At 45.7% G+C, this 27,219-nt stretch overlaps 1 protein-coding gene and 1 non-coding gene across 3 annotated transcripts; both read right to left on the reverse strand.

Moving 5' to 3' along the window:
* Nucleotides 1-5,522: 5,522 nt before the first annotated feature.
* Nucleotides 5,523-25,819, reverse strand: LOC8031468 (diphthine methyltransferase). 2 transcript variants are annotated; one of them, XM_040212776.3, is made up of 7 exons: nucleotides 25,544-25,819; nucleotides 22,739-22,998; nucleotides 20,472-20,629; nucleotides 13,404-13,453; nucleotides 9,166-9,231; nucleotides 6,998-7,170; nucleotides 5,523-5,753 (listed from the first exon to the last, which is right to left on the reverse strand). In XM_040212776.3, the coding sequence occupies exons 1-7, from the start codon at nucleotides 25,643-25,645 to the stop codon at nucleotides 5,732-5,734; spliced, it is 831 nt and encodes a 276-aa protein (XP_040068710.1). In that variant the 5' UTR covers nucleotides 25,646-25,819; the 3' UTR covers nucleotides 5,523-5,731. The 2 variants fall into 2 exon arrangements, with proteins under 2 accessions (XP_040068710.1, XP_040068709.1); XM_040212775.2 differs by having other exon boundaries at nucleotides 13,387-13,453.
* Trnat-agu lies at nucleotides 7,311-7,385 on the reverse strand. The gene has a single exon. It is a non-coding gene; the product is annotated as a tRNA-Thr (tRNA).
* Nucleotides 25,820-27,219: the final 1,400 nt, after the last annotated feature.

Here is a 27,219-nt window from a genome sequence, read left to right on the forward strand (position 1 = left end):
TTCGGCTTGCTTTAAAACAGAAAACGAAACTCATAACTATTATTTGATTTATAATTTCAGGCAAACACAATTTTGATATATTTATTATTATATTTATTGTAAAACTTTTTATATTCAAATTCACATTTGGCAGAAAGGCACGCTCAAAACTAAATATCTCCGATGGTTCCCTTGGTCCTCTTTTCTGTCCCGTTCATTGGTTGTGGGCGGTATGGATTGAACGCACTTTCCCCTTCATCCCTTCACCAACGACTAGATTCAAGGGCGATAGGCACCACCACCCCTTTTTCAACAAATAAAACATTTTCTGAACTGATCTAGGGCTGGTGATTAAACAATTTATTTGTTATTGGAACAGTATAAATATAGGGTGGTCCAAGTTTACCAGGCTCGATCTAAGATGGACCGTAAAAATCGAAGCCTGCACGTACCAATCTAAACTTTTCGTCAAAGGTGTAATGGACCTTTTGTAGAAACATCGGTTCGAGAGTAAATGGTTCCAATACCCCCTCTCTCTTCCTTCTGGCCGAGCAGAGAGGGAAGATGGTTTCGTTGTGTCGACTTCGGGGCGGAAGATTACGCACGATGGGGACAAAGGCGAGTTTGGGGGAGCTGTATCTAGGTCACAACGACTCAATTATGGGTTAACAGGATGTAACTGAAGCCTTGGGTGTGGAACGGGTGGGAGAGGCCTTGCGCGCGCGTTGTTTTCTATCCACTTAGCCTTGAACCCAGTCGCGTGTCTAGGTGGCAGCACATATTCGCCAAGAAGTCCATTCACAGGTCAGTTTTTTCTTGTAAAATTACAAAGCGTAGCTCTCTTTCTGTAAAGAATAAGGCCAAGAAACTTGCCAGGGTCTACGGCGGGCAGCAACGCAGACGGTAGGCGTCCAGTAGCGGGATGTGTTTCGAGTTCGTATTGACCTCGGCTCGCGAACAGCGTGGTTTATTAAAATCAATATAATTCTTGAAATGTACCTTCGGTTAAAAATAAATGCGAACAATAAAAGCAAATCTTAAAGTAAAAAAAAAAACGCGTCTGCATAACGGCGGCTCTTTTGCTACCAACGAATTTTGTCTGCGTGTCGTCTGCTATCTTTTGCTGGTCGGCTGCACCATCAGACGCTGCTCCCGACGCCATCCATCAATACAAACACCAAACACACTCTGCTACTGGACATGGTCGTCTGGGTCGCCGCCCGCCATAGACACTGGCAAGTTTCTTGGCCCTATTTTGTTTACTAAAAGAGAACTACGCTTTGTAATTTTAAAAGAAAAAACCGACCTGAGAAATACACCTTTGACGAAAATTTTAGATAGCTACGTGCAGGCGTTGATTTTTACGGTCCATTTTAGATTGAGCCTGGTGACTTGAACCACCCTATACATTTCAACTAACTAGCCATTCTGTTTTCTGTTTTAACTTCAAACCTAGTTAATAAAAAAAACAGAAAATCGAAACTAAAAATACAAACATATACCTACACTTAATTTTTTTTTTTTCGCCAAGTGGATTGGACTGAAGTGATGGCTTCGTTTTGTACGTTGGTGCATGCCATAACCGAGGTGAACTAACCCAGGCCAGGCAGCTCTGATACGGCAAAATAAATTTGCAGACCCCAATCCTAGGCTTTCAAACAGTCCGCACTACGAGCGGACAGCCCTCACTTCGCTCGCGAGAGCCGCCAAGGGCTCGGCAAGCCAGGCCACAAAACGAATGCTGGTGACCAAGGTGATGTGCGCATAATGACGCTTTCGGCAAAGCGTAGCGAGGTGTGTCGATGAAATGAACACGGGAACCTTTTAAATATACAAACTGTCGATGAAACGTCGATCGACGAACTGATTGCCGCTGTTTGGAGAGGGTCATAGACAGCTTAAAAAAATTATGCCCTCTTACAATCAAACTCCAAATACACTCCAAAGTGGCGTGCGCAAAAGATACCATAAAAATGGCAAGTCTATTGATTGTATGCAATCTCCAGGAAGTAATAGTATTACAGTCGAGCTCGGTCATATATAATTCAGGTATTTCAAATTATTGTTTAAATCAAACAATCCGAAAATCCCCTTGCAAATCACATGCATTCCTATAGACCAACACGCGGCCCCGACGTCATGCAGCTGTGGTGGCACTGTCGACGGCACTGCGCATGCTCAGACGCTTCACTTCACATGAATTTGGTTTCTGTGCACGCGCAGTGCCCACACCTGGTGTGGGCAAATGCGGGCTTGTTTGTAAACAGCGTGTCGGTCTATAGGAGTGTTGTCTTTTTCTATCGAACTTTCATTGCGGGGACAATCGATATAGCGAAGGAAGCCCGGCAGCTTGTTGCTCCCCGGAATCTGATTGCACCAATGGAGAGCACACCGCCTGCGTTCGGGGGTTGGCAGACCGCCAAGCCAGCATACCAGTGATGTGATTGGCCAAAACCGTTTTGGAGCACCTTCTGGAGCAGCCAAAACAGAGTTTTGGAGCAGAAAAACTGGCTTTTGGAGCAGCTAAAACAGTTCTTCGGAGCAGCGAAAGTGGCTTTTGAAGCAGATATTCTTAGAAAAAAAAAAAGATATTAATTTTAGGTGGTGGACAAATGAAGGACACATTGCTCGCCGCAATCAACCGGTTATTGTCACGATAGACCACCTGGGAGTCTTTCAATAACACATTTTGCAATGCTTCAGTTAAATGATACGAATAAATCGGACGAAACTGCAGATATTAAAATTTATTTGAAAATGACCGGTTTAGTAGTAAATAGAGAGTTTTAGTAGATCGTTTTCAAAGGCCTGCTACAGCTACAGGCGCGCGCTTCAGAGCATGCATCGAAGGGGTAGCGCGAGCTCCCGCTACAAATAGCGTGACCCGAAAACACGATCTACCAAACCTCTCTATCATCACATCATTAGGTTGACTAGTAATATAAGAAATGGAAGCAGTCTCCCCGTGCAATGCGAAGTTGTCGCGCGAGCGGAGATGGCTGTTCGATCGAAACCATGCCACTCCGCTCCGTCTCCAACCAATTCCCAGAATTGTATGCAAAATGTAACTGTCCAACATAAGACAAAGAAAAAAAAAAAAAAACAGTCCAGCGGCACGTGCTTGCCAGTCCGGCAGGCGAGGTACAAGCTAAACACAGAAAAAAAGAAAAGAACCTGAGCGCATTCATGCAAGACATCGCGAGTCAGGGTCAAAAAGTTCTTGGAGCGCTTTGTGCAACGACTGAACTCGAGGCAAATAAGCAGGCTGTGCGGGTTCAGCCCTTCTTTGCTTTATCTCACTTTTCTCCCCCAACATCTTTCGCGGCTGATTTTTCACATACCGGGGTACGTCTCGAATGAAAGCCTACCGAGAGAAACCTAGGCAATCAATACTTCGACACTGCACTCTCTGAGCTAAAGGGATGTTTGTAGTAGCATATTAAACAAGAACAGGATTGTTGATGAACATGCGGCAGTCCTTACGTTTGAAAAGTTCCATAGCTGCAGTGATGTGGGGATGGCAACACCCGACGCCGCGCAACCATGGTGGCTGGCAGGCAGGGACCAAATATAGTTTGGCCACGGCCGTTGCTTTCAGGAGCGAGTGGTTCAGCCCATAAAGTAACCCCCGCCGCGCAAAAACATGGTTTCGTTTCACAGCACGACGGCATGGCTGGTACCCAGCACGCCAGCGTCGGAGCGTCAGCACACGCCCACGTTTATCATTGAATTTTTTTTTTAAAAGACGCGAGACGAGAGACGGCAGTAAGAATCATGCAAGACCGGATGAACGATTGATGCATGGTACTTTGTGTCGGATGTCTGCTTGCACCACCTAGCTCATATGTGCTCAATTACGGTACTCAGTTTAGTTTCGGTTTTCAAAGGCGACCGAAATTGGTCCTTTGGCGCATGCTTGGCGCAGATTACCCATATTTTGGCATAATGTAGCAGAATGTAGCAGGGTTAGTCCCTTGGCGCAGTTTGGCGCAATTGGCGCAGCAATCACATCACTGGCATACACGCGGTAAGATATAAGCCAAAGAGCAGTTGTGGAAAAAAAAGGAAAAGAATGGACCGTAAAAAAAAAGGGGAGGATGGCAAAAACAAGGGGGAAGGGCATGCGCACGCGTAGGGAGAGCAGGGAGTGGCCACTGTCTGAACGGTAGCCTGCTCCCTTTTCTCGAACACTGCTGATGCTGCGCGACTGGTAAAACCCAAAATAAAATAATAAAAAATAAAATAAAAGGTCTTCGGCAAGTCAAGTGTGTTGAGAACAACGGTTGTGCAGTCGCACTTCGAACACCTTATCTTTGTTTTCCTAGTTTCCACGATCGCAATAGGAGCAGTGTTAAGCTTATGACTTTCGCCTTCGGTTCCATTGGCTGGAGCGCGTCAACGGGGCTCCCATTGGCCGCCGTGCTCATCAGTTTCCACGACCACTCACCCCATGGTGCTGCGTGTCCATCAGCGCACTGTTAACACGGAGCGTCCAAGGTCAGCATGCCCAGGGGAGGATGCGCGCTGCCAGGCGACGAAAGGTACGCAGCAGACAAAAAAGGGAGAGGACGAGCGGCTTGCATGCTTTCGCATTCACAACTCATAAGTGCTTAGGTGTGTCTCGAGCTTCTGCCTTTCTTTTTTTACTGCTTAAATTTAGTGAGCTTTCTTTTTTGTTGCTTGCTTAACTTTTTGTTTTATTTTTATGCGTCTCACATTTTTTGTTTTTCTTTCATTTTGTTATATTATTTTTGTATTTTGTCGCTTATGCTGCATTAAGGTCCCGGGCCAGCCGCGCGTGTAAGCGCGACGGTGTTTGTGGTCTCTGCCAACTACGCTCTACTGTATTTAGAGGATCTTGGATGCTCTATTTGATAAGCTCCTGTTTGTTGCGACCTTCAGTATTAGCAAAGACGCCGGGAAATTTCAATTCGAGCTTAATTTAAATAAATTTTTGTATATAAAATTATTAATATAGCAAACTATTTTACGATCTCCTTTGAATTCAATATATCCGGGTTTGACTGTACATCAGTCATAAGCTTGCCAGCCTGGTGCGTTTTGAGCACGCCACTTTGCAGTATTTTCAGATGGATCGTAACGGGGCGTATTGTTTGAATGAGCCTATAGACCTTTCGGAAAAAGGGCTCCTGGCCGGTTCTATTTTCAGTATTTGTGCATACGGCACATGATTTGCTCGTTTTTCGAAGTGACAAAAGTGCACGTGCTGGGCTGAGGAGATTGCACGCTGGGCTGAGGACTTGCAAATATTAGAATGTTGTATAGACAATCTCATCCATTTCTAAATATCCACCTCTAAAAGCAATTTCATACTTCGGTCATAGCTCGGTGGGAGAACCTGTGACCATAGTTAATCACCAACAAAAGACACAGTTAGAACTTGCTTCATTACCAACACTGTTTCTGTTTCATAAATTTCCTGAAATGCGCAGGGAGCAACAGAGCAGCAGCGCTTCCCACGTCGAATCAACAAATAAGTTGACGGGCAAACGAGGCATGGAAAGAGACTTCAGAAGCCGGAAGTGCATAAACGGGGCAATAAAAATGTCTTTATTTGTAACAAGAGCTAGACATATTTTTCGGTTTAGCTGCATTGCATTCACAGACATGAGAGCAACACTAAAGCCCAGCATTCCACAGGTAAAGACTGTGGTCGTAAAAGGAACAGGAGGCCAGGGCACCATCTTCGGCCCAGTCGATTCCATACACCATCGATTCGTGCTTCGTGAACTTACTCACACACTGGGCTGTTTCTGAAAAGCAATAGGTGGGGGGTATAAACATAGCTTACAAAATGTTTTAAAGATCAACCACACTTTGGCCACACTTATGTCAGGTGGTTCTCAATACTGCAAACTCGCGTCGACGTAAGAGGTTTCAAGAGCCAAGTAAAGACTCCTGCGCACATTTGCGTAAGGGTGGTGCTTTCGGATGCGGCAGGCAGACGCAGAATGCTATGGAGCGCGTTTGCGTAAAGATTGTAAACACAGTTGTGTTGGAAGGCAGCCCACCACAGACAAGAGCCAATGAGGATGCACTATTGTTGCTTGCAGCTCACCAACAGACCCTTTTCCAAATTCAGTGCCATCAGGAGTTTCAAGAAGCAGTTTCACTTTTGACAAACTAATGGCAGTCACGAAACTGTATTTTGTTGGGCACCCTCACTTTAGCATGTCAATGGCAAATCAGAATTGGTTCTTTGGTCATCTCGTAATTCTTGATTTCTTTCAGTTTCAATGGTGTGAACATAAGAATTGACCGGTACAAAGCGGCGACCCATAAGCCCCCTGCTTAAATTTCTGCCATCAAAAGTCTTTAGAGTCTTTTGATACATGGGATTTAAAGAAGGAGTTCGAAGTTAGGTTCTCTGATTTTCAAAAACATTACAGTAGCATCCGAATCTTTCAAAATTCTTTTGTGAATTTAAGGTAGCACCCCAATCTTTCAGAATTCTTTTAAGGTGGAAAACAAAACAAAAACCCGTTACCATGGCACCCGCGCACATGCGCTTCCCGTTTGGTGCGTTTACTTTAAGCACAAGATAAACACCCGCTTAAACGCTGTGCTAGAAATATCTCCCTTTCAAGACATTTACAGAACCGTTCTTGCTGCCCCGAGGCACGAAATTAGGATCGATGACAAAGCCGTGTCCAAGCAGTGCACGTAATGCAAGCGTCAAGTTCTACATAACATGGCATGGAGAAAGAAACAGTTTTAAAGACAAGCACTTCTACCACACCCATTCAGCACCGACTGAAGAGTCGCCTGGTAGCGCTGCCCACAGCCACAGCAAGGAAAGGACTTTATCTGGCAACTACAATAAGAACAGTATTCCCACCTCTACATATCTTAACATGTGTTTTGGAACCACCAAGGCAGCTGTTTACCATCCCAAAAAATAGACCTGCGTCTTCACGGAAATGGTAAGACCGCGTGTTCCGACTCGTGACAGCGACACTTTTAAATACAAGGATGGTCAGACAAAGTAGGCCCTTACGCGAGTCGGCAGAGTAGCGCAGGACGCAGGCACCGCCGTGCATTGCTGCCACGGCCAAAAGCCGCGGGTCCCTCCGGTTCCACTTCAGACGCCACACTCCGCCGCCGACGGCGGACTCTCTGACCGGAGTTCGCGTCGTTCTCGTGTCCCAGAAGAAAACCGTCTCGTCGTAGCTGAGTTCAAGGCAGAAACCAGAACGATCGATATAATGATTTCAGGGTGAGACTTCAAGGTAAAGAAGAATGAACTGACTTCCGCCTGAAATGGAGTGCAACTCGCTCCCTCTAGGTAACTGGCAGCCGTTGAAGAAATCTGCCCGGTCCGGGATTCGAATCCAGGACCTCTCCAAGACTAGTGGAGCGCTTTACCAACTGAGCTAACCAGAAGCTAGCAGTTAGTAGAGCAAATGAATGTTAACAGTTGCCACCAGTCTTGAGCATAACTATCACAAGGGAAAATCACATGTTAAAGATTGATATAATGATTTTAGGGGAAGTCCGCACGGTGAGATTTACATAAGAATGAATGGCTGTACAGTAGGCTCGCGATAATTCAAACAAGGATATCTCGTACTTCTGGTAAATTCAAATTTCAATATTTTGGTTGGCCCACCATGTTTTCAATGTATTCATAAGGCACTTAACTTCAACTGCGTTTTCGTTTAATTCACACTTCTTGTTCTCGTGGTCCCGTCGAGTGCGCTCCTTTTTGAGCACCGGTGCACTGCGGAGAGGGAACACCCATGGAGCTTGCTTCTGCAGATATTGCTTTTCCGCAGTGCACCAGTGCTCGGTGAGAAGCACATTCTACAGGGCTCAAGCAAAGCACACCAGCTATGAAAACGGGCAGCCCGCAGAAATTTCCATAGAACCTTGCGCAGAAGCTGTGACGTGGCGGCATGGCATAAGTCCACCTCACAGCGTCCGCGCAAGATGCTATGAAAACTGCCGCGGTGTCCATTTTCATTGCTCACGTGTCCCCTGCTCAATAGTAAACATTAGACTTCTTGTCCTGATTATCGAACCTAATTTTTTTTTGAGCTGTCACGTGCTGTCTAAACAGTCAACAATAAACAAAATTTTTGAGGGATAAATAAACTTGTGTCATACATTTCACAAATATTTCATGAGTGGCATATCTGCTTATGATCAGTCGGCCTACGCGGAGAAAATCATCACATATCTGCTTTGCATGTACTTTTCATGTATTCATATGGCGAATCACAATTTTATCTTGCATCATATTTAGATGAATTTCTGATAATTCAAACGAAATTTGTGGCTTCCTAAAGTTCGAATTAATGAGAGTCTACTCTAGTGAGCAAGAATGAAATGGCAGTAGCCAGAATTCCCGGGCTGCCATACTGGCGAGCTTAAATAGACCACACCGGAAACTCTGACAATGATACCTGATACTCCTTTGGCACATATGCACATGGAGCGTGCCACTTTTGAATATCATTATCGGAGTCATCGGAACAATTAAATAAAACTCCTGAGCATTGTAATGCTCCAGTAAGACTTTGTTAACGTTGAGCTGGTTGGGGTGCCTTCGAATTTGTCGTGCGAATGTTTACAAAGCGAGACATTAGTTTGCCTTAAGAAGACGGTGTCTGGCGTCTCCACTGTGAATGGGCGATTTGGCTGGAGCACAGCAGCTGTAATTACATGACCACGCGTCAGAACTATCTTTATCCTTGTTTGATTGGGTTTGTCGTTAAGTGTCAAGTTCAAATACAGTAAAACCTTGTTATAACGAAGTTGAAAGAGCGGCCGTAATTATTTTGTTATAACCATTAGTTTGTTATAGCCAATGTCCATTTCTTCCCACTATTAGCAAGCAAGGGGAATTACAATTCCTTTGTTATATCCATTAGTTTGTTATATCCCATTTTGTTATAACGGGGTTTTAGTGTAGTGAGCAGCTCACTTGTCAACATTACAAGCTGAAAGAATTGTGACAGTCTTGACAAAAAGATCAAGGCTCATCATTTGCATGCTGGGCATGAGGCTATGGGACACTGCTTTCTCTTATGACTTTGCCACAAACAATGCATTCACAACATTTTCAGGAGCTTTGTCGAGTTTCTCATGACAAACATTTTTCTTGGTTGAACCGAGAAAAATATGTGGTTCTCTGCCTTGGCCCCGGCGTTCAATCAGCCTTACCCTCCGGTTGCCAGCAGATGGGCCGTGCTGGGATGAGACTGGATCGCAGTGACACCCATGGAGTGCCTGGAAAGCCAGACACCAAGTGTAATGTGTTTACACAACTAGACAGCAGTATACGAGTTTAGTCAGTCATTACATCACGACGGCTCACAACAAGCATCCACTAAAGGGTTAGAGAGAGGATTGGTGCATCCCCTCTAACTCGTGATAAATGAGAGAGAGCAAGGTAAAAAGATTTAATTGAGGTGTACTTCGATAAAACATATCAAACACGAGAGCGCAAGCACGCCGAATCTGATTTATCATCTCGAGAGACTACGCTGTCTCCAGACATTAAAGGGGCCCTCCGGAGCTTTCTGCGATAGTCTGTTTTTGTTGTTATATTGCGTAGTAGGTGCAAGTTAAAATGTATACAAAGTTTTAGATTACAAAACTGTTTATTAAGCAGATGGCAGAAGAAATATATCGGAACTATTTTCTCTTGGAAGACAGTCCCCCATTCCCTGCCCATCGCTAAAACTTGACCAATGGAAATGCTGCATCTCGCGGTGAATGCGAACGTTATTATTGCAACACTTTTTAAGCTTGTTGTAAATTAGAGTTTGAGAAAAACGTTAACTGATTGTGGTGCGGGAAACATAGTCCGCAATTACCGCTCCAAAACCAGCGAACTATGTTTTCTCCTCGCAAGCTTGTTGCTAGGGGGTGATGCGTCGGCGCGTCGGCTCGTCTGCTTCCCGGGGCGTCTGCAGGTGTGCGTTTGCGGGACACATGTTCCTTCTTCCCGTGAATCCCGACTCCGAAGCCAGCTTTGCGATCCTTCCACGTCAACGAGTCAAACTTTTCCTTGTCATCTGTGGAATGCGACTGCGTATTGCAGTAGCAGCGCGACGGTGCGGTGCGACGAACGACGACTGCCAAACACAAAGTCCGGAGAGATTCCTCCGCGGGTCGGCGGTCGGCCGCGTTGGTGATCCGCAGCGACGCCGGAATCCTTCGCTTGCTATTGGCTGACGCGTAAAGAGATGCCCCTCCCGTTTTCCGGGGTCATCTCAGAAAAGGGGGCGTGCCCGGGACTTCGATAGCAATTTTAATAGGGAAATCCGCCGCGCATGACCGTAATTTTATGATTTTTAGGATCCTTAGGGCCTGTAGATTCAGTTACCGCCATAAATAGACCATCGCAGAACGCTCCGGAGAGCCCCTTTAAATGCAAGGAAGACTCCAATCACCCGGGTGAAAATCAGTCTAAGCTGTAGCTGGATTATGAAACTGGTCCCAGGTAGAATCCTTTCCAGCTGGTTTCAGCTGGGATCGGTTCCATAATTGGATAGAAATATTAGATAGAGCAGGGGTTAGCAGGGGTTCTCAAACTCTTCAGTCTTGAGGAACCCCCATTTCTCTCGATTGATAGCCGAGGAACCCACCCTCTGGTGTCATTGCCAATGCAATGAAGCAGTGCAGAAGTCGATAGACCTTGTAAACAGTAATCCCCATACCAGGGGGTGTTTGTCACATTGTTACGCATCAATATATGACTGGGATATTTTAGAATATACAGTAGTGCTGAAACTGGAAGAACCCTTCTATTGGAAGCAGGGAGAGTCTAGAGCAGGGGTGCACAACTCAAAAATGACGTGGGCTAAAAATTGCTTTATTGGAAACTGCGCGGGCCGCACCTAGCGTGACACGTTACACCTTTTTGCTGCAGACAGGTTTTCAATGTCTGGCGTCATCGCACTGGTTGCCGTCTTCAGCACATCTCGCAGAGTCATGTCCGTCATAGAAGATCGAAGACGGTTCTTGTTGAGGGTCATCAGTGAGAACGTCTGCTCACAGACATATGTGCTCCCAAAAAGTGATGCGAGCTCCAATGCGTGGTCCACAAGGTTTCCGTACTTGCTCCTGGCAAGGCTTCTATAGAAGTCAAGCAGCTGAGACTCATGATGCATACTCTTCAGTTCTGGCGAGCACTGGAGGTCAATGAGCTCTAGCTGCAGCGTCGGACCTGTGTCTTCCGGTGCTAAAGAAAACGGATCGCGGAACAAATCGTAGTTACTCTTCTCACGTTCAAATGGCTTGAATCTTTGCTGGAACTCGGACAGCAGGTACTCAACCTCTGGAGCGTACGTCGCAGCTACCGTCTTCCGATTTTCGCCGGTGGGAAAGAGCTCCTGGCAGGTTGGAAAGTGAACTATGCTTCCACCCCCAAGCTGCAATTTGAAGAGGCGCAGCTTTCCCTGGAACGCGAAGATCGTGCTCACCATGTCCGAAATGAGATGGTCTTTTCCTTGGAGAGCTATGTTAAGCGTGTTCAGATGGCTTGAAAAATCGGTGAGGAATGCCAGATCCCACGACCATTGTTCTTCCTCCAGCTCTGGTATGTGTTTCCCTTCCTCTTGCAAGAAAGCGATGATGTCGGCCTTCAGCACGACGAAGCGACTCAGAACATTCCCACGGCTTAGCCAGCGAACTTCAGTGTGATACGGGATGCCCATCTGCTCACTATCCATTTCTTTCAGGTACTCTTAAGTTTCCTGTGCTTCAATCCCAGAGCACATATAAAGTTGACAACCAAAGTCACAACCTTCATCACATGGTCAAACTTCATCACTTTGGCACAGAGTGCTTCCTGGTGAAGCACACAGTGATATTGCTTCAGTTCTACACCACTGAACGTTTGAAATAAAACAACGGCTCCGTTTCTCTTTCCCATCATGGCTGGGGCTCCATCGGTGCAGACACCTGCGAGTTTTTCCCATGATAGCTTGAGCTTCTTGATGACGTCTTTGACCTCCTTGCTGATCTCTTTTCCCGTAGTCCGTCCGTGCATTGAGCAAAGCTCTGCCAGCTCCTGAGACACTTCGAAGTTTTCGTTCACACCACGGATGAAAACAAGCAGCTGTGCTGTGTCTTTGATGTCTGTGCTCTCATCTAAAGCAAGAGAGTAGTAGACAAAATGACTGCAACTCCTCTCCAGCTGTTTTGATAGATCGTTGGCAATGTCATGCACACGTCATTGTACTGTCATTATTGATAGGCTCAGGTTTTGGAAAACCAACTTCTTGTCCGGGCACATCTCCTCAGAAGCAATCATAAGACATTCCTTGATGAAGTTACCATTAGTAAACGGACGACCTGAACGAGCGATCTGTTGAGATATCTGAAAAGACGCCCGCGTGGCTGCTTCAGATGTGTTCTTTGTTTTTGTAAAAATACTTTGCTCAGCAAGCAAATTCCGTTTTTAGTCCTCGGACTTTGTTTTTCCCTCCGAATCCGAAAGAGCGCTGAAGTCGCGGGCGTGTTTGGTCTCGTTGTGGCGTCGAACGTTGTATTCTTTAGGAGCCGCGAGAGATTCTCCACACTCAAGACATAAGCACTTTGATGCGTTCTCAATGAAAAAGTACCTCCATGTCCACTCCTGGTTGAATTTCCGGCCCTCCTAGTCGATTTTTCTCTTCTTTGGAAGTGCACTCATACTCCAAGCGTGACACGACTAGTTTTTCTCTATTGGCAACAAGCTGTCACTGATTATGTCCCAACGGGAGGGGAGAGGGCTGTAGCCTCCTAGGAAGAAGAACTGGAACAAGGACAGGGGAGGGACGCTGTTAGGGGTCATAACAACACACTGGATGGCTGTACAGGCTTTGTATTGTTGTTTTCTGTGGTTCTAGTGGAGACGGAATATTTGAACTGAGGACGCGGAGTTTCCCCCCGGAAACGAGAACTCTGAGAAAAGTAGGTCAACGGGTTCGAATGCTTTCTGCCAAGTCAACGACCGCAGTGCATTGAATGACATGGTAAGCGGTTTCTGCGCTCAGCTGGGCCGCGGGCCACACAGAAAGTACAGTGCACAACATACGGCCCGCGGGCCGCATGCGGCCTGCGGGCCGTAGGTTGTGCACCTCTGGTCTAGAGAATCTGGGAGCTCTAGGGAATACCTTAACGGTATTTTGGGGAACCCTTGGATTCCTAGGGACCCAGTTAGGGAACTCACAAGTTAGAGCAGCAAAGCCCGAGAGCGACCTCTAACCAGAAAGAAAACACAGCTTACTGGTCGGTCCAGGTGGCTGCAGTCAGAAACTTACCGTATCTGCGTAACTCCCAACTACAGGAGCTGTCAGCATGATAGTATATACTACATAGTATAGCACCATACGGGCTCAACGTGTGAGCAAACAGATATCGAACACCCAAAGCACAACAACGGCAACGCACCTACGAATTGTCCTCACCCCTTCGGGAGATCTTGTGTCCCAAATTTTCAAGAGGCAGTCGTCACCGCCTGGAAAAAAAAAGGCACTGCCACTAATCACACGGGTCGAACCTCGACTTGGATCAACGACAACACTTCTCCACAGCAAAATTCTTGCTTTGCAGAGAACAAAACAATGCAATATTGAAGTATAATGCATTCTTTCAATAAAATTGTTCCTGTAGAGGGCAATTTTGGAAACACGGGACAAATTGCTCCTGCGAAGACTATGCATCGCACAGAAAATTGGTTGATGCCGTAGTGGTTCGTGCCAAAATGATTACCATTGAGGAAGATTTTTAACATTCAGTATGATTAGGTAATTAATTACTTCTTAATCGAAGGAAATAAAAGCATAGACTCGAGTGTGCTTTCTCGCTGGACTTGGAGGCACTGCACCAAGACAACATCTGCACGATCGGTATTCCGAGTGCCGTTTTCTCGAACCACATCATCGTGCCAGGAGGGGCAAAATATTCATGTTCCAAACGTGCCTTGTTTTCACAAATTCTAGTCATTGTTCTATTGTACAGGGTAAGACAGCCTTAAAGAAACAATGAGTCCCCCCAAATATATTTTTATGTTATGTGCCTGGAGAGGACACGTGCGTCACAAGATAATTATCGTAAAATGCATCGGAAGCGCCCACCTCGTTTAGTCGCCTACTATTAACATTTCCCAAACTTAGGAATTCTAGAAATTATACATTAAGCGCCCGGCTTGAACGGACAAGGGCCCATGTCTAGATGTATCCAGTTTTTAGCGAAAGTGGGGTGGGCAATCCACCAGGATTTTACGGTAGTTCCCTTTAAAGTTTTCTTGGTCTAATATTTACATTGCAAGGTGTAAATTTCGGGGTGTCTTCCCAAAATAGGAGCATGCTTAGAAATTCCTCCTAGAAGAGCACTCTTCTAGGAGGAATTTTCTGAAGCGCTTAAAAAACAAATATAGATCACAAAAAAAAAAAATAAAGAAGTTAGCGCAATATTTACGTTGTGACAGAAATTCTGAGTCAGGAGCAATTCTGAGACATGCTTCACCCTCGACAAGTTCCGAAATAAAAGCGCCAAAAAGAAGCACAAGCTGATAGTCAAAATCAGTTTAATGCAATAATGCGGCACAGTCGCCGACCGATTTTTCGGACTCGGAGGGGACCCCGAAATTGTCTGAAGAATCAAGTGGTCCGAAAAATAGATTTCAGCCCCCCAAATTATAAAATTTTCGCGCATATTCCATTTCGTACTGGCCACTTTCCACCTGCTTAATGTCAATTTTAAGTTCTTGTGCAACTTAAACTTTATGTTGTTCGCTTTTCACTTGTTTGTTGATGTGTTTGATTGCAGTGCTGCGCTTTGTCGGTGCCTTTGTTGGCACAAACGGCGAAGCTGAAGTTGGCGCCATTTAGCACTACTTGGAGACAATGTTTAGTCCACCAAGCTCTTCAATACTAATGTTATCGGCAAAGAACCATCGAGCTCGAAGACCACTAGATTGGCAAACGGCCACTCTTCTCGCCGTCACACCTGAAAAACACGCGCCACAGGAACAACTGGAAGAACCGTAAGAATGGGCAGACGGTGGCCACGTTGGCTATAGCGGAACCGGAAAACTCGTCTATAGCCTCAACTTAGCTTAGCGATCGAGGTTACAGGGTAAAATCAAAACAACCAAAATGGTGGCAACTAAACTCAAGGTGCTATTGCGGTGACTGTTTTGTGGCTGTAAACTGAGGAAATCACACAAATTATGTCAGAAATATTGAGCAATAAGGTTTATGACATCCAAAATTTCGGTCAATGTTATACATTAAGTCTCTGGGGTAAGTGACGGTTCGGTGAAAACGTCCAAATAATGAAACGTGTCTGAAAAATCGGCGTCCGAAAAATCAATTGGCGACTGTAAAACTTTTTTTCACAAAACGTTTCCTATGCAACATATTTTCTATCCAGGCCATATAAGAACAAAAACAAGTTTCTCTAGTTGAGTGTTTTCTTTAAAAGGGTTTGGAGATGCCAGAAATTAAGTATGGGATATCCATTTGCAGATACCACTAATAGCATATTCTATTTATGTATGTAAAAAATTTTTTGTTGTATTTTTCCTGTTTAATGAGTTGTTTTTTTCCAAGAGTGTTTGAGCGTGTTTATTCCCCGTTTCTTTGTTTTATATAACAATGTCCTCCAGCTTGTACCCGTACATTGTACGATGCCCATAAGGGCCTTCAAGGAATAAATGATGATGATGATGATGATAAACTTGTATGTCCCTATATTCTACTAAATTTATTTTGTAAGTGGCACGATAGTTTCAGGGTTAAATCTATTTTTGTATGGACCCTCGAATCGCCCCCACTCGGAAAGGCCGCTGTGTTTTGGTGTTTTGGTGGGACACCTCACCCAACATGCAGCGTCCGATCACATGCACTTGTGGACTTGGCTCTCTCGGCGTCTCGCGCTTCCTTTTGCATGTCGAGCACGCGGTTTCTAGATGATGACGTCTACGGCATCGCTCATTTTGTCGGAGTCTTTGACAATAATCGTAGCAGCGATGAGAGTAATTGCCTCCAAGGGAAGTTGGAAGTTGCCCATTTTGACTTCGACCTGCTGGCGATCAGCTCCGGCGACGGCGATAAACCCGTTGTCGTCTGCGATGACCTTGCACACGCGTGCCGGGCAGAAGGTCAAAGGGCAAGGGTGCAAGAAGCTGCAGTGATACCAAGTGATTTTCCCACCCCACCCCTAGTTTGTCTAAGGGTGCCCCTTGAAAAAAATCATCTGCTGAGTACAAAAATAGAAACACAAAAAACGCAATAAATTATTTTGTGCGAAACGTTTTTTCGAGCGTACTCGCTCAAAAGTGGTCCCTATATGGAGCACAGTACAGTACATCACAGTAGCATCAGAGCACAAGCTGTTTCGTTGCCCCTTTTCCACGCTGCTTAGCTCCAGGACTCCTAGTCCCATTAACGTGAAGGTGGACAGAGCACAGGTTTGCCCATTGAATACATATTCATTATTGACAATCACTGCGGTATCACAGCATTGATACCGTGACTGATATTTTCTGACATTGAATTTTGCTTTACTTTGCGCTTCCTTAAAAATACTATGCCTTCTTCAATAAATGTTTAAAATGTCAAGGTGAATGTAGAGTTACAGAGCCTCTGTTGGGCACCCCGCACGCATCTCTGGCCACACGCGAAAAAAGAGTGAAGTAAACAGAAAAAAGAAATTGCCTTTTTGGGCCTACACTCCCCCAGCCTCCTGGAAATTCGGACACCCCCCTAGTTTTAATTCCTGAGTAAACCCCCAATCATACTGCAGCAAGGCGAGGATGGGGGTGCCTTAAACGAGAGATTGTTTAACCATCACATGGTTCATGGGACAGTGGTACTGTTCGTCCAAAGACAATTCGTAGCAGGGCAATTGGTCACATAGGGCAATTCCTTCCTATGACAATTCGGGACACGAATGGGCGAAATGTGTTACGTCTATTTCATTTCTGCAATTTATCGAGCATATTGCTCCCAAATGAATAATCATAAGCCCGGCCTTTCATTGGCACATTTTCGGATCCTATATGTAAAAAGGCTTGCTGTAATGCTGTAAATTATATTTAATGTGAAGATCACATTTAGAAGGTAGGTGAGGTCCATACGAGGACAGAATGGGCTAAGAGTTATCTCTTTGTTAAGACCATCAAGGAATGGAATCCTCTTCCTAAAAAGATTGTTTGGTGTTTCACCCCCCACACAGCAAGAATGCCAGAGAAACGCCTAACTGGCAGAAGTTTGGCAGTCCCGGGCCTAATGTGGCTTTGGTAGAAGGCGACAGATGATGTCATAATATAAAATGTTGCAAAAAAAAAAGTTAGTGTATTTTTAATTGCAGAAATAAAAGTTTCGTCGCCAAACACTCATTCCTTGCCTTAAGCGCGAAACACATGTACGACGAAACCGTCCGATCCGACGTCCGACCGCGCAATATGACGGTCGGAGGCGAGGGTTTTCGTAGCATTGGAGAGCGTTGAAAACCCTCGCCTCCGACCGTCGTATTGCGCGGTTGGACGTCGGATCGGACGGTTTCGTCGTACATGTGTTTCGCGCTTTAATCTAACGCTAGTGGTCCGAATCAGATGCCAAAGTTTCATAACCGACCGCAATCTGATTCAAAAGTTCCAAGTAGTTTTCGGAACTTTCCTATGGGAAAACGGCGGCCGAGGGAGCTCTCGAATATGTGGAGCTGAATGGCACCATTACCAAAAACGGACCCCATTTTCCCATTGAAATTTTTCGAAAATCGCACTATTTCGAACGAGTTCATGGTTCATTTTGAAACTTCGGCGTCTGCTTCGGACTGCTAGCATTACGACTGAACGTTCGGCAATGCACAGTTCATTTCCACAATAAAAAAACAATGGAAACGTAAATGTTTTTTGGAGGACACCGTGTGCTGCTTTCTTCGGCTTCTCTATGGCTTTCCTCTGGTTTGCCACATAATTGCCAAAGTGCCATACTCGAGCCAAAGATGCCCCATATCGTCCAAACAACCAGCCGCGAAGCGGGTTTGCTACGGTTGATCGAATGTCATTTCATCGAAGCACGTTTTAGAGAACGGGCACGTTTTATCGAATCACGGTTTAGAGAGAGCAGAGCCTCAGTTTAGAAAAACGCCGTTTATCGAAAAGGGGGCGCTTTTTAAAAAAGCTTTCCTACTTCTCGCGTGTATCACTGGTGCGCATGTTAAGCCATGCCCCCCCGCAGGCTCCCGCCTCTTCGCGGCGGCAGTCTGCGGCGGCTCATTAAAAAAATTGTTAGCTCACTTGATTAACCCAAACACGCCGCTTCGCGGCAGCCGAATTCGCTAAAAGGAAGCTCAACGCCATTTTCTCTAAACTGCGTTCTCTATAAAGGCATTCGATAAGCCGGGGTCGCTAAAACGGAATTCACTAAAACGAGCTTCTCTAAACCGCATGCCTCCGCAGCGAAGCCTCATTCTGACGCTTGTTTGGCAATTTAGGCCCCAAAGCTCCTGCACGAAAACCAAACAACCAGAAGTGAAGCCTAAGCCTGGCACTTGTTTGGCGATTTAGGGCCGAGGTATCCAGAGTCCAGCCGAAGAAGACAAAGTTTTGCTCTAGATTGACTTCTCTGGGCTTCATCGAGGCCCTAAATTCTCGAACAAAATCAAAATTTTGGACCAAAGAACTGCGCTAACTGGGCATACTCTGGGCTGCGGTGTGCCAATGTACTTGGGTAACCGCAGTCCTGCTTTGAAGCTTGCACGCTAATACAACTGCGTTTTGGATAGTGAAGCCTGCCCCCAGCGACTATTCGCGACTCCAGCAAAACGGACGCCGCCAAGCGGAAAAACCGGGAACCAGTCGGTCCAGGTCGCTCCGCGCCCCGCCGCGTCTCTGATGGCTTTCGCGGACACGTGCTGTCGGCGCGGCGGCAAGCAATGTAATTTGACGAAGGTCCGAAAATTTCTTAAGTTTGCTTGAGTGTTCATTAGTGTGGTGAAGCCTCAGTAGATTGTTTCTTTCCATCACGTGTTTGAAAGCCGGTTTACTCCACAACACACGGTCGCGTGCTTTCAATTTTTTGGATGAGGAGGAATCACAGAAAAACGTTTTGATTTCTCGTCTGTCTCTAATAATTCAAAGTGACGACTGGTTGGTAACTGATAAGTGGTTTCTTTATAAGGGTGTAGAACAGTGGACTGAGGTCGACAGACGAAGTGTTTCACTGGAGGGAACACCAATGTTGCAGTCAAGTGAATGGGAAGGTTCGATAGCTGCTTTCCTTGAGTTTGGTTGTGCTCGATTAGCCTCAGGTTAGTTTAGCCACTAACGCCGGCCGGTGCGTTGGCTATTCATCTTAGCGGCTTTTCGCCGAAAAAGACCACATTGAAGGAGTTGGGCTAATTTCGCAATTACCTGATTCAGAAAACCTGCTTGCTGCATATGATTAATGAGGGAAATTATCTGCTTTCAAAAGGTGGGGGACGCGTCTCGCAAAGTTAGAAGCTGTCACGTCATTAGGATCTATCGCGCCTCCAATATTTATATTATAAGCCCTGTCGAAGCCAGCAGCAATATACGTCTACATTGCTCAGGTTGACCGGCCACAAAAAAATACTAATTTTTTCCGTTCAGGATTCGAAGTCAAGTTCAATGCACAGAGAGGTTCTGCGTGAATCTCCAATGAAGACTCTCTTCAGTTTGTCTGCACTCGCCTCCGTTCTACCGGCTAGAACCATTTGGCTAAGTTTAAGTAGTATCTCTCTGTCTGTCAAATATACTTTTATTCAGCAGTTCACCTAATAGTTAGTTAACTAAGTTCATATTTCAACCCGAAGAATATACTAATATCGCTTTAGTGGGGCATAGTACGTAATATAATACATAATTCGCATATTCGTCAAAATGACTTCTCGATTGCTACTAAAACCTGAATTGAAATACGAGTATCACTCGCTTAGTGAAGCGCCAGTGAGTTGACATGCTAGCTGCTTGGCTCAAGAAGCGCTTGCTTAATTTTTGTTATTTCCCTGCAGCCTGTGTTCTTGACCGAGCACACGACTGGAGCTGTTTCTTGAAACGCGGACAGGCACAAAAGCTCAATTTCGCGGACAGATAAATCGCATGGTCGAGGCATGCGAGTTAGCTAAAACTTACTCTCGGTGGAACAATTTTGTAGCCCTCGCCGCTTTCCATAGATGATCAAAACTAATTAGAGTCTATTACCGTTTCTCCGAAGCCCATAGTTTCGGTTTTTATCGAAGTCTCCGAAACGAAAGTTTGACATGAAAAGAACAAAAAACACCGGCAAAACAAAACAATGCTCGGCAAGTTTATGCGCACCGGCTACACTTAACAGTCTCAGTTCAAATACCCATAAAATTGGGCATTCAACAAAAGAAAATTTGTTAAATTGAATGCGCCACCCATTCAGGCGGCGCGGCCGATCCGACGCGACCTGGACTCAGCCGCCATGTTTGTTTGGTGGTGGCGCCCCCTATAGGTCGCTGGAGTCGCGAATACGCACCGGTATAGAAGACGTGCTGATCCGTCGAGTCCCAAGCGACGGTCCACGCCTCGAAGTCGTGACAGCTCCACGTCCGCTCGTGCTCCAGCTCTGACTCCGCGAACCGTAGCACAGACACCTCCCCGTTGGAGTAGCTTGTGGTGAGCTTCTCGGGCTCCCTGAATGGCATTTCCACATCAAAACTTCAAAGACGTTCTAAAAAAAAAAAAGGAAGCATGTGGAAAAAGCGTTATTACATGGTCACTTTGTGCACGTGTGCAAGAGACGAGGGCTTGGCGTTGGACGCAATTCAACGTGCACGACGACGTTCAAGCAACTTCAACACTACATTGTGGAAAAGCTAAATTGACTACCTAATTAACTTCTTTACAAATTGTTTTGCGAAAACATAGAGTGGGTTAACATTTGTTTGAGTTCAGGCTCAGATATACAGTAACATGTATCATAGCAGAATTTCTTCTTGGGATTTTTGCCAGCCCCAGTTATGTACAAAGTTGTGAAAGGACACGACAGCTAGGACGAAGCCCCAAAACTAAAGGCAAAAGGAAAGTGACCAAGGAGAAGGTAAAGCAAACATCTCAAACTCAGCCTGCCATCTGTTGCAGTGATGGAAACGGCATTTGACCTTTTGTAGCAGGTTCTGTAGCAGGCAAAACAATGGTTTGGAGCAGCCACTGATGTTTTTGGAGCAGATGCCAACATCTGTTAGCACATCACTTGAGAGCGAAAAAGTGATTGCATTTCAATGAGCTCATTTATGATAGTGGTGAAGAGTTCCTCTTTAATACTCAAGCATATTACTTATTATTATTTGTGATAAGAATAGATAGGACACAAAAGGAACAGTATTCTTAAATAAGGCTCTAGTCAGAGTAGGTTTCATTTACAATGAGTATAAAAAAATGGTTGAAAAGTGAATCATAGTGCAACACTTCATTGGGATAAATCTTCTGTCCCCTCTTCATTTTAGACTCAGTAGTTTGTTTAGCCTGTAAATATAATTTCTGTAAAATGCCAGCAAGAATCAGCATATTCACTAACATGACTACCAATAAAAGTGTGTCCCTACCAACCTACCAAACTCAAGACTCTAATATCACAAACAGCAAAAACAACCACCAAAAAATATTATAAAGTCTACACTTGCGCTTTAAAGGTGACACTGCCTTTTAGAGGCGTAGGAACCAGAGTTACATCAAAGCTCGCTGCTCTTTCGATTGACAGCTGTACCGTGACTATCGTATTCTTTAAATATATATAGACCCTTGTTTTCTTCTCTCTCTTTATCTGCTGTTTTCTTTTTTTAATTAGAGATTAATTTACAATTAGGACAAAGAAGTTTGACCTGCAATAATCCCGGGCATAATTGTGTGCCTATTGCGCTAAACCAGGCACTCCCCCAGGTCAGTCGCTGCTCCTAGCGTTCCGATGGGAAGAGGTGGAGCTCGAGAGGCGAAGGTTGATGTGAGCGGTGCAAATGATACAGTACTCTGCGGTCACGGAACGAAGGCAAGTGGCAGACATGGTAATCGAGTGATCTTATCAGGAGTACAAGATCCTGGTCCTGTTTTATCACATTAGCTGCAATCGGCAATTCTACTATTTTGCAACGTTTTCTCGGGACTCTTAGTTCCCGACGTCGATGACGTCGTCTGGAAATTTAGACTATGTCGGTGATCAACCAGCCACGACATCGACGGCTCTGGCCGGTTGATTCGCAGCATTGAAGCGTGACATTGTGGCGTTCGTCATTTCCTTGTGCGTGTTCGTTCATCGGCAAAACTAATCAAGTGCACCGAATGTCCCGTGACTTGTGCTTTTAGTATGTGTGTTTGTGGTTGTATGTGTTTGAGCCTTCGACTGTACTCTGACCTAAGACAAAACAAATTATATGGTGAGTAGAGACGCTGAGAAATTCATATTTGTAACAATTTTTCTTTCCTTCTACTTCTCTGAATAGTAGGGTCGATCAATAGTACGACTAATTTGTTTTGCTTTAAGCCCATCTTGGCACAGGTGTGGTGCAATTTTTAGCAAAAATGGCAATTTGGCGCAAGATATAGCAGACTTTCTTTCATGGCACAATTTGGTGCAAATGGCGCAGCACTTCCATCACTGCTGTTGTTTTCCCCAGTTACTGAGGTGGCACAGTAAGAGTACAGCAGCTTGCCTGAACCTAAACCGCAGCATCTTATGACATGCATACTTGATGATAACAATCTGGATAGATCAGGCAATCCTTGGAATCAAAGAAAGTAACGACTCACATTGAATTCCAGCAGACCGCCAAGGCCAACGAGCCGGCTTCAGACGGTCCAGTCTCGGCTATGGTATCAATGTTGACCGCACCATTGTCAGTGGAGAGCAGACGACGGACTTGAACTGCGCCATCCGAGAGCGCAACTGCGAGGTTGTCATGCGACCACTTCAAGTCCAAGACTCCTGGCACTTCATAAACGCCCACTCGATCGCAAGCGTCGCCAGTGCGCCGAAAGGCGACTACGGCACCATTGCGGTTCCTAGTCTCCTGAAAACAAAAGGCACGACGGAAGTCTAATGCATCAGTTATCGTCCTCGAAATCTCTACACGGAGAACAAGTTGTCTGCTTCTTGTGCAGGGGATGTGGTGACAACAGAACGACGGAGAGTTCTGATTGCCTTTGATTGAAAGGGTAGCGGGTAGACTTTGATGCTACATGTTTAGAGGTCTACTCACTATTTTTTTCGTTCAGCCAATAAGAGCTCAGCCTTCTGACATCATCACAACCCCTGTGCAAGAAGTAGACAAGCTTGCGCTCCACATATCAAGGTAGAGCACGAAAATGAATATAGAAGTGGTGTGTACGGAACTCCATCGTATTAGGGCTAGTTCGCACGCTTGCATTCACTTATGACCAAGTTCTTGCGATCTCTTACGATGAGAGAACATGCGGGCACCATTTATGAGGGGGCACTGGAACTGCATTCCACTCAAGCGAAGGCTTTGCAATATTTGCAAGATCATATGCCCATACTATACACGAGAAATGGTGGTTTATAACAGATGCCTCCAAACCCTGGTCTTCAGACTGGGCCACGTCTGGTCACGGTCGTTTTTATGAAGCCCAGCCTGCGACCCGCTTCCAGCAGACCCGCTGCTAACGGTGCAAAATTAAAGGCATATAAAGAAACGGCACAGTGACATGCTTTAAATAGGCAAACAAAGATGCCAGAAAGAATGATAGAAATTGCATCGGAATGCGAGTCCACCCGCCATATTTTTAATGGAACATTGCCATCACCAGCCACCATTTTGAGTCACCTGCTTCATGACAGTGAAACTATGTTAAAATTCCCTTGCATTCACGTGTATGCACATTGTGCTTAGTGTTCTCTGTCACAACCATTGCATTTTTTCAGTGTTAGTGTGATAATTTCCATTAGTATTTTGCACCGCACGAATGTGCCAAAGTTCTCATGCACTTTGATTCAGGCCTGGTGAGTTTTCTAGGTCACAATTGTAGTGTAATGTTATAATTAGCTAAATACTACTTTTAAAATGAAAGTATATCTATTCATGCCCCTTAGGGCTTTTATACACTAACTCTAACATTCATTTTTCTCTTTAAATGCTTATCTAGGTTTATTTATTTTCTTTCGTTTTTCGTTACTCCCCGTTCTTCCAGCCCTCAAAACCGCGACAAATCGCCAATCGGCCCGTTAGCCAAACAGTTTGGAGACCACTAATTTATAACATTATCAAGGCTTTCCCAGGCAATAATAAAGGACCATGGGCAATGAAAGTAGGAAATAAACAGAAGTCATAAGTGTTTCCACAAGTGTTCTCTCCTCGTAAAAAATCGCAAGAAGTTTTAATACACTCGATCGAAAGCAGTCGCAAGTGTGCAAAGTAGCCTTTAAAGTGTCACCAGAAAGAAAACGTAATACTGCTAAGAAACATCCAATGAAGCAAGTCGAATTATCACAATCCCGGTGATGTGATGTAGAAGCATCAATAAAACAGGCAAATACATAAAGCCATCTCTAGCACCGTGACGTCCCACATCGTTCCTGTCCGAGTTCTCGTAAGCTGACCGGCTGGGGGGCACGTTACGGCCAAAGAAGCACCTGCTGTACTCCGCATCTATTGATTACAGCCATAGCTCCTTAAACCCAGCACTGTTGAAGTGGTGCGACACGAAGCATACTTACGACGTTACCACATGCAGATACAGCCGACAAAATAAACACTAAATGAACCGATGAGTCGGCCAGCTGTCCCAGACGCCACGGTAAAAGTGAGGAAGTGGGGTTTAGGTTTCATAGAGCGAGGCTCACGAATGGAAGGGATCGAGGGTCGGTTCTTTACCCCACCCAGTGTTGGGGCTTCGATCGTTACTGTTAATGCGACACGCTTCAACATGGTTCGGAAGTAGCAAAATATTGTGCCGCTTCTTCGCCATTTCTCCAGCCAGCCAGCCCAACAAAGTTTCTCGAACAATCTCGTCACGGCCTATTCGCGGGAAAAGGCGATACACTGAGGAGGAGGGAAAAATTAACTTCAGCATTGGCAAAGCTCCTTTGCCATCGAGACAATTTGCGCGTCGGGTCGGAGGGAAACATGTCACTACTTTCTGGCAAAGCCACGAGCGGGAGAGGTACAACCCGTTTCTGTACGAATTTTGAGTAACGGGCTAATCTTCTAAGGAGAAAAAAGCGACCTCTGGGGCATGCGTAAATAAAAGACAGTACAGTACTACTGTGGTTGATGGTCATAACGTAAGAGGTTTATCTCGGGGATTAGTACATAGTCAGATTGAGGCACGAATATATTCCGTTCAATGGCACTCGTGAGCGCGCTTACGAGCTGCAACACACTCTTAAAGCGCGAAACATATGTACGACGAAACCGTCTGATCCGACGTCCGATCAGGCAATACGACGGTCGGAGGCGAGGGTTTACAACGCTCTCCGGTGCCACGAAAACCCTCGCCCCCGAAGTTCATTCCGGCAGTTCGCACGTCGGATCGGACGGTTTCGTCGTACATGTGTTTCGCGCTTAACGGCACCGAAAACTAGGAGTGCGACCTTACTTCGTTTAATTTGTAGGTGCCGACCACAAAGCATTCCGGTTGACTTGGGCAAAACTCGACGCTGTCAGCCGGCAGTTCCAACTTCGTGGACCATGTTTCCATCGCGTAGACGAGTACGGATCAATATGGGCTTGGTTTACAGTTCATTGCGGTCGGAGTTATAGCGTTCATCCATTTCAATACGCGAAAATCGAACTTCATGAACACGCCGAACACGCGTTGAGCAGCCCGCGAGAACGCGACGTAAACACGAGTGAGCTCCGGATTCCGGATCGAAATCGTACTTGGAAATCGGATGGACATACCAAATTAAGCACGCCCGGGATGTGGATTTCAAATTTTCATTACCTCATTACCTTGACAAATAACTATCTTTTGAACTTGAAGTTGTAAACATAAATTAACTTATATAATACTTGAGGCTGAACTGCGAGTTTAACTCAAAATTCTACCACATTAAATAGGTGGCGCGGATATCGCTATTGGGCGGCCATCTTACATGCAGCCAAATCAAGTTTATTGGGGTGTTGCAGAGGCTGGCGGCCGCGTGCTGAAGACAGGTTTTCTACTTGTTCTTCGTCATCCACAGAAGGAGCTTTTCAAAACACTGTGTAAACGGTGGGATTTGTCGTGGGGAACCGAGGAAATTTTCATGAAAGCGTAGTACCGCAGGAAAAAGGCACAACTCGTCTAAAGCAAGTTTCACCGGTCTCGCGGTGTGATCAAAGCTTCCTTGACACGCTGAATTGCCTCATTTCTGTGCCTTTGCACACTTGGATATCGATCAACAATCGACGCCACGGCAAAGTTTAAAGGGGTTATGACACGCCGGAAATAAAATATGAGATAACTATACTGCTGGGACCCATTGTATGTTCCTATAATCCTGCTAAATTTGTTTTGAAAATGGCGTGATAGTTTCGTGGATAAATCGATTACTATGCGTGTCCCTCGGAGGGGCGGATCCGGGCGGAGCTGGAGGTTGGCTACGTAGTCAGCCTCCAGCGCGGTGTCTCCTTGCACGCACTCACAGACTTGGCTCTCTTGGCGTCTCAAGCCTCGGCTTCTTCGTTTACCTTTCACGTTGCGAGCATGCGGTCCGCGACGATTATGTCTACGGCATCGCTCGCCTTGTCAAAGTGATCGACATTGATCGCCGCAGCAATTATAGTGATTGCTATCAAGAGATGTTGGAAGCTGTTCATTTTGACTGCGACCCGCTGGCGACCAGCTCCAGCGACGACGAGTTACGGACGAGCCCCCCGTGGTCACCGTCGTCCGGGAATATCTCGCAGGCGCATGCAGGATGGAAGGTCAACGGGCCGGGGGTGAGAGCGAGGGTAGCGTTCGGGTTACCGAGTTCCGTGAGCCGTTTTAATCGTACCGCGGCGAGGAGAGCTTGGGCGATCATGAGGGCGCCTAGAATAAGAGAGCGTTCATGGTCACGTGGTTTATGGACACCATGGTGCAACGTTACTAAAACACTCAGTTGGGAAACTCCCATAGAGACAGCCCTAAAAATATGGCTCCAATCTGCCTCCGAGCACCGAGCTAATGACGAACACAACGCCACCATTTCTCCCGCAGCGGCCACCCGAGAAACTGCACGTGACTTCTATTTTTGGCTTTGACAGGGGTGAACCGCCGTCTCCCCGGTGGACGCGCCACGTTGAACT

Source organism: Ixodes scapularis, unplaced genomic scaffold (assembly GCF_016920785.2).
Source record: "Ixodes scapularis isolate PalLabHiFi unplaced genomic scaffold, ASM1692078v2 PGA_scaffold6__148_contigs__length_123643588, whole genome shotgun sequence".
Classification (NCBI taxonomy): domain Eukaryota; kingdom Metazoa; phylum Arthropoda; class Arachnida; order Ixodida; family Ixodidae; genus Ixodes; species Ixodes scapularis.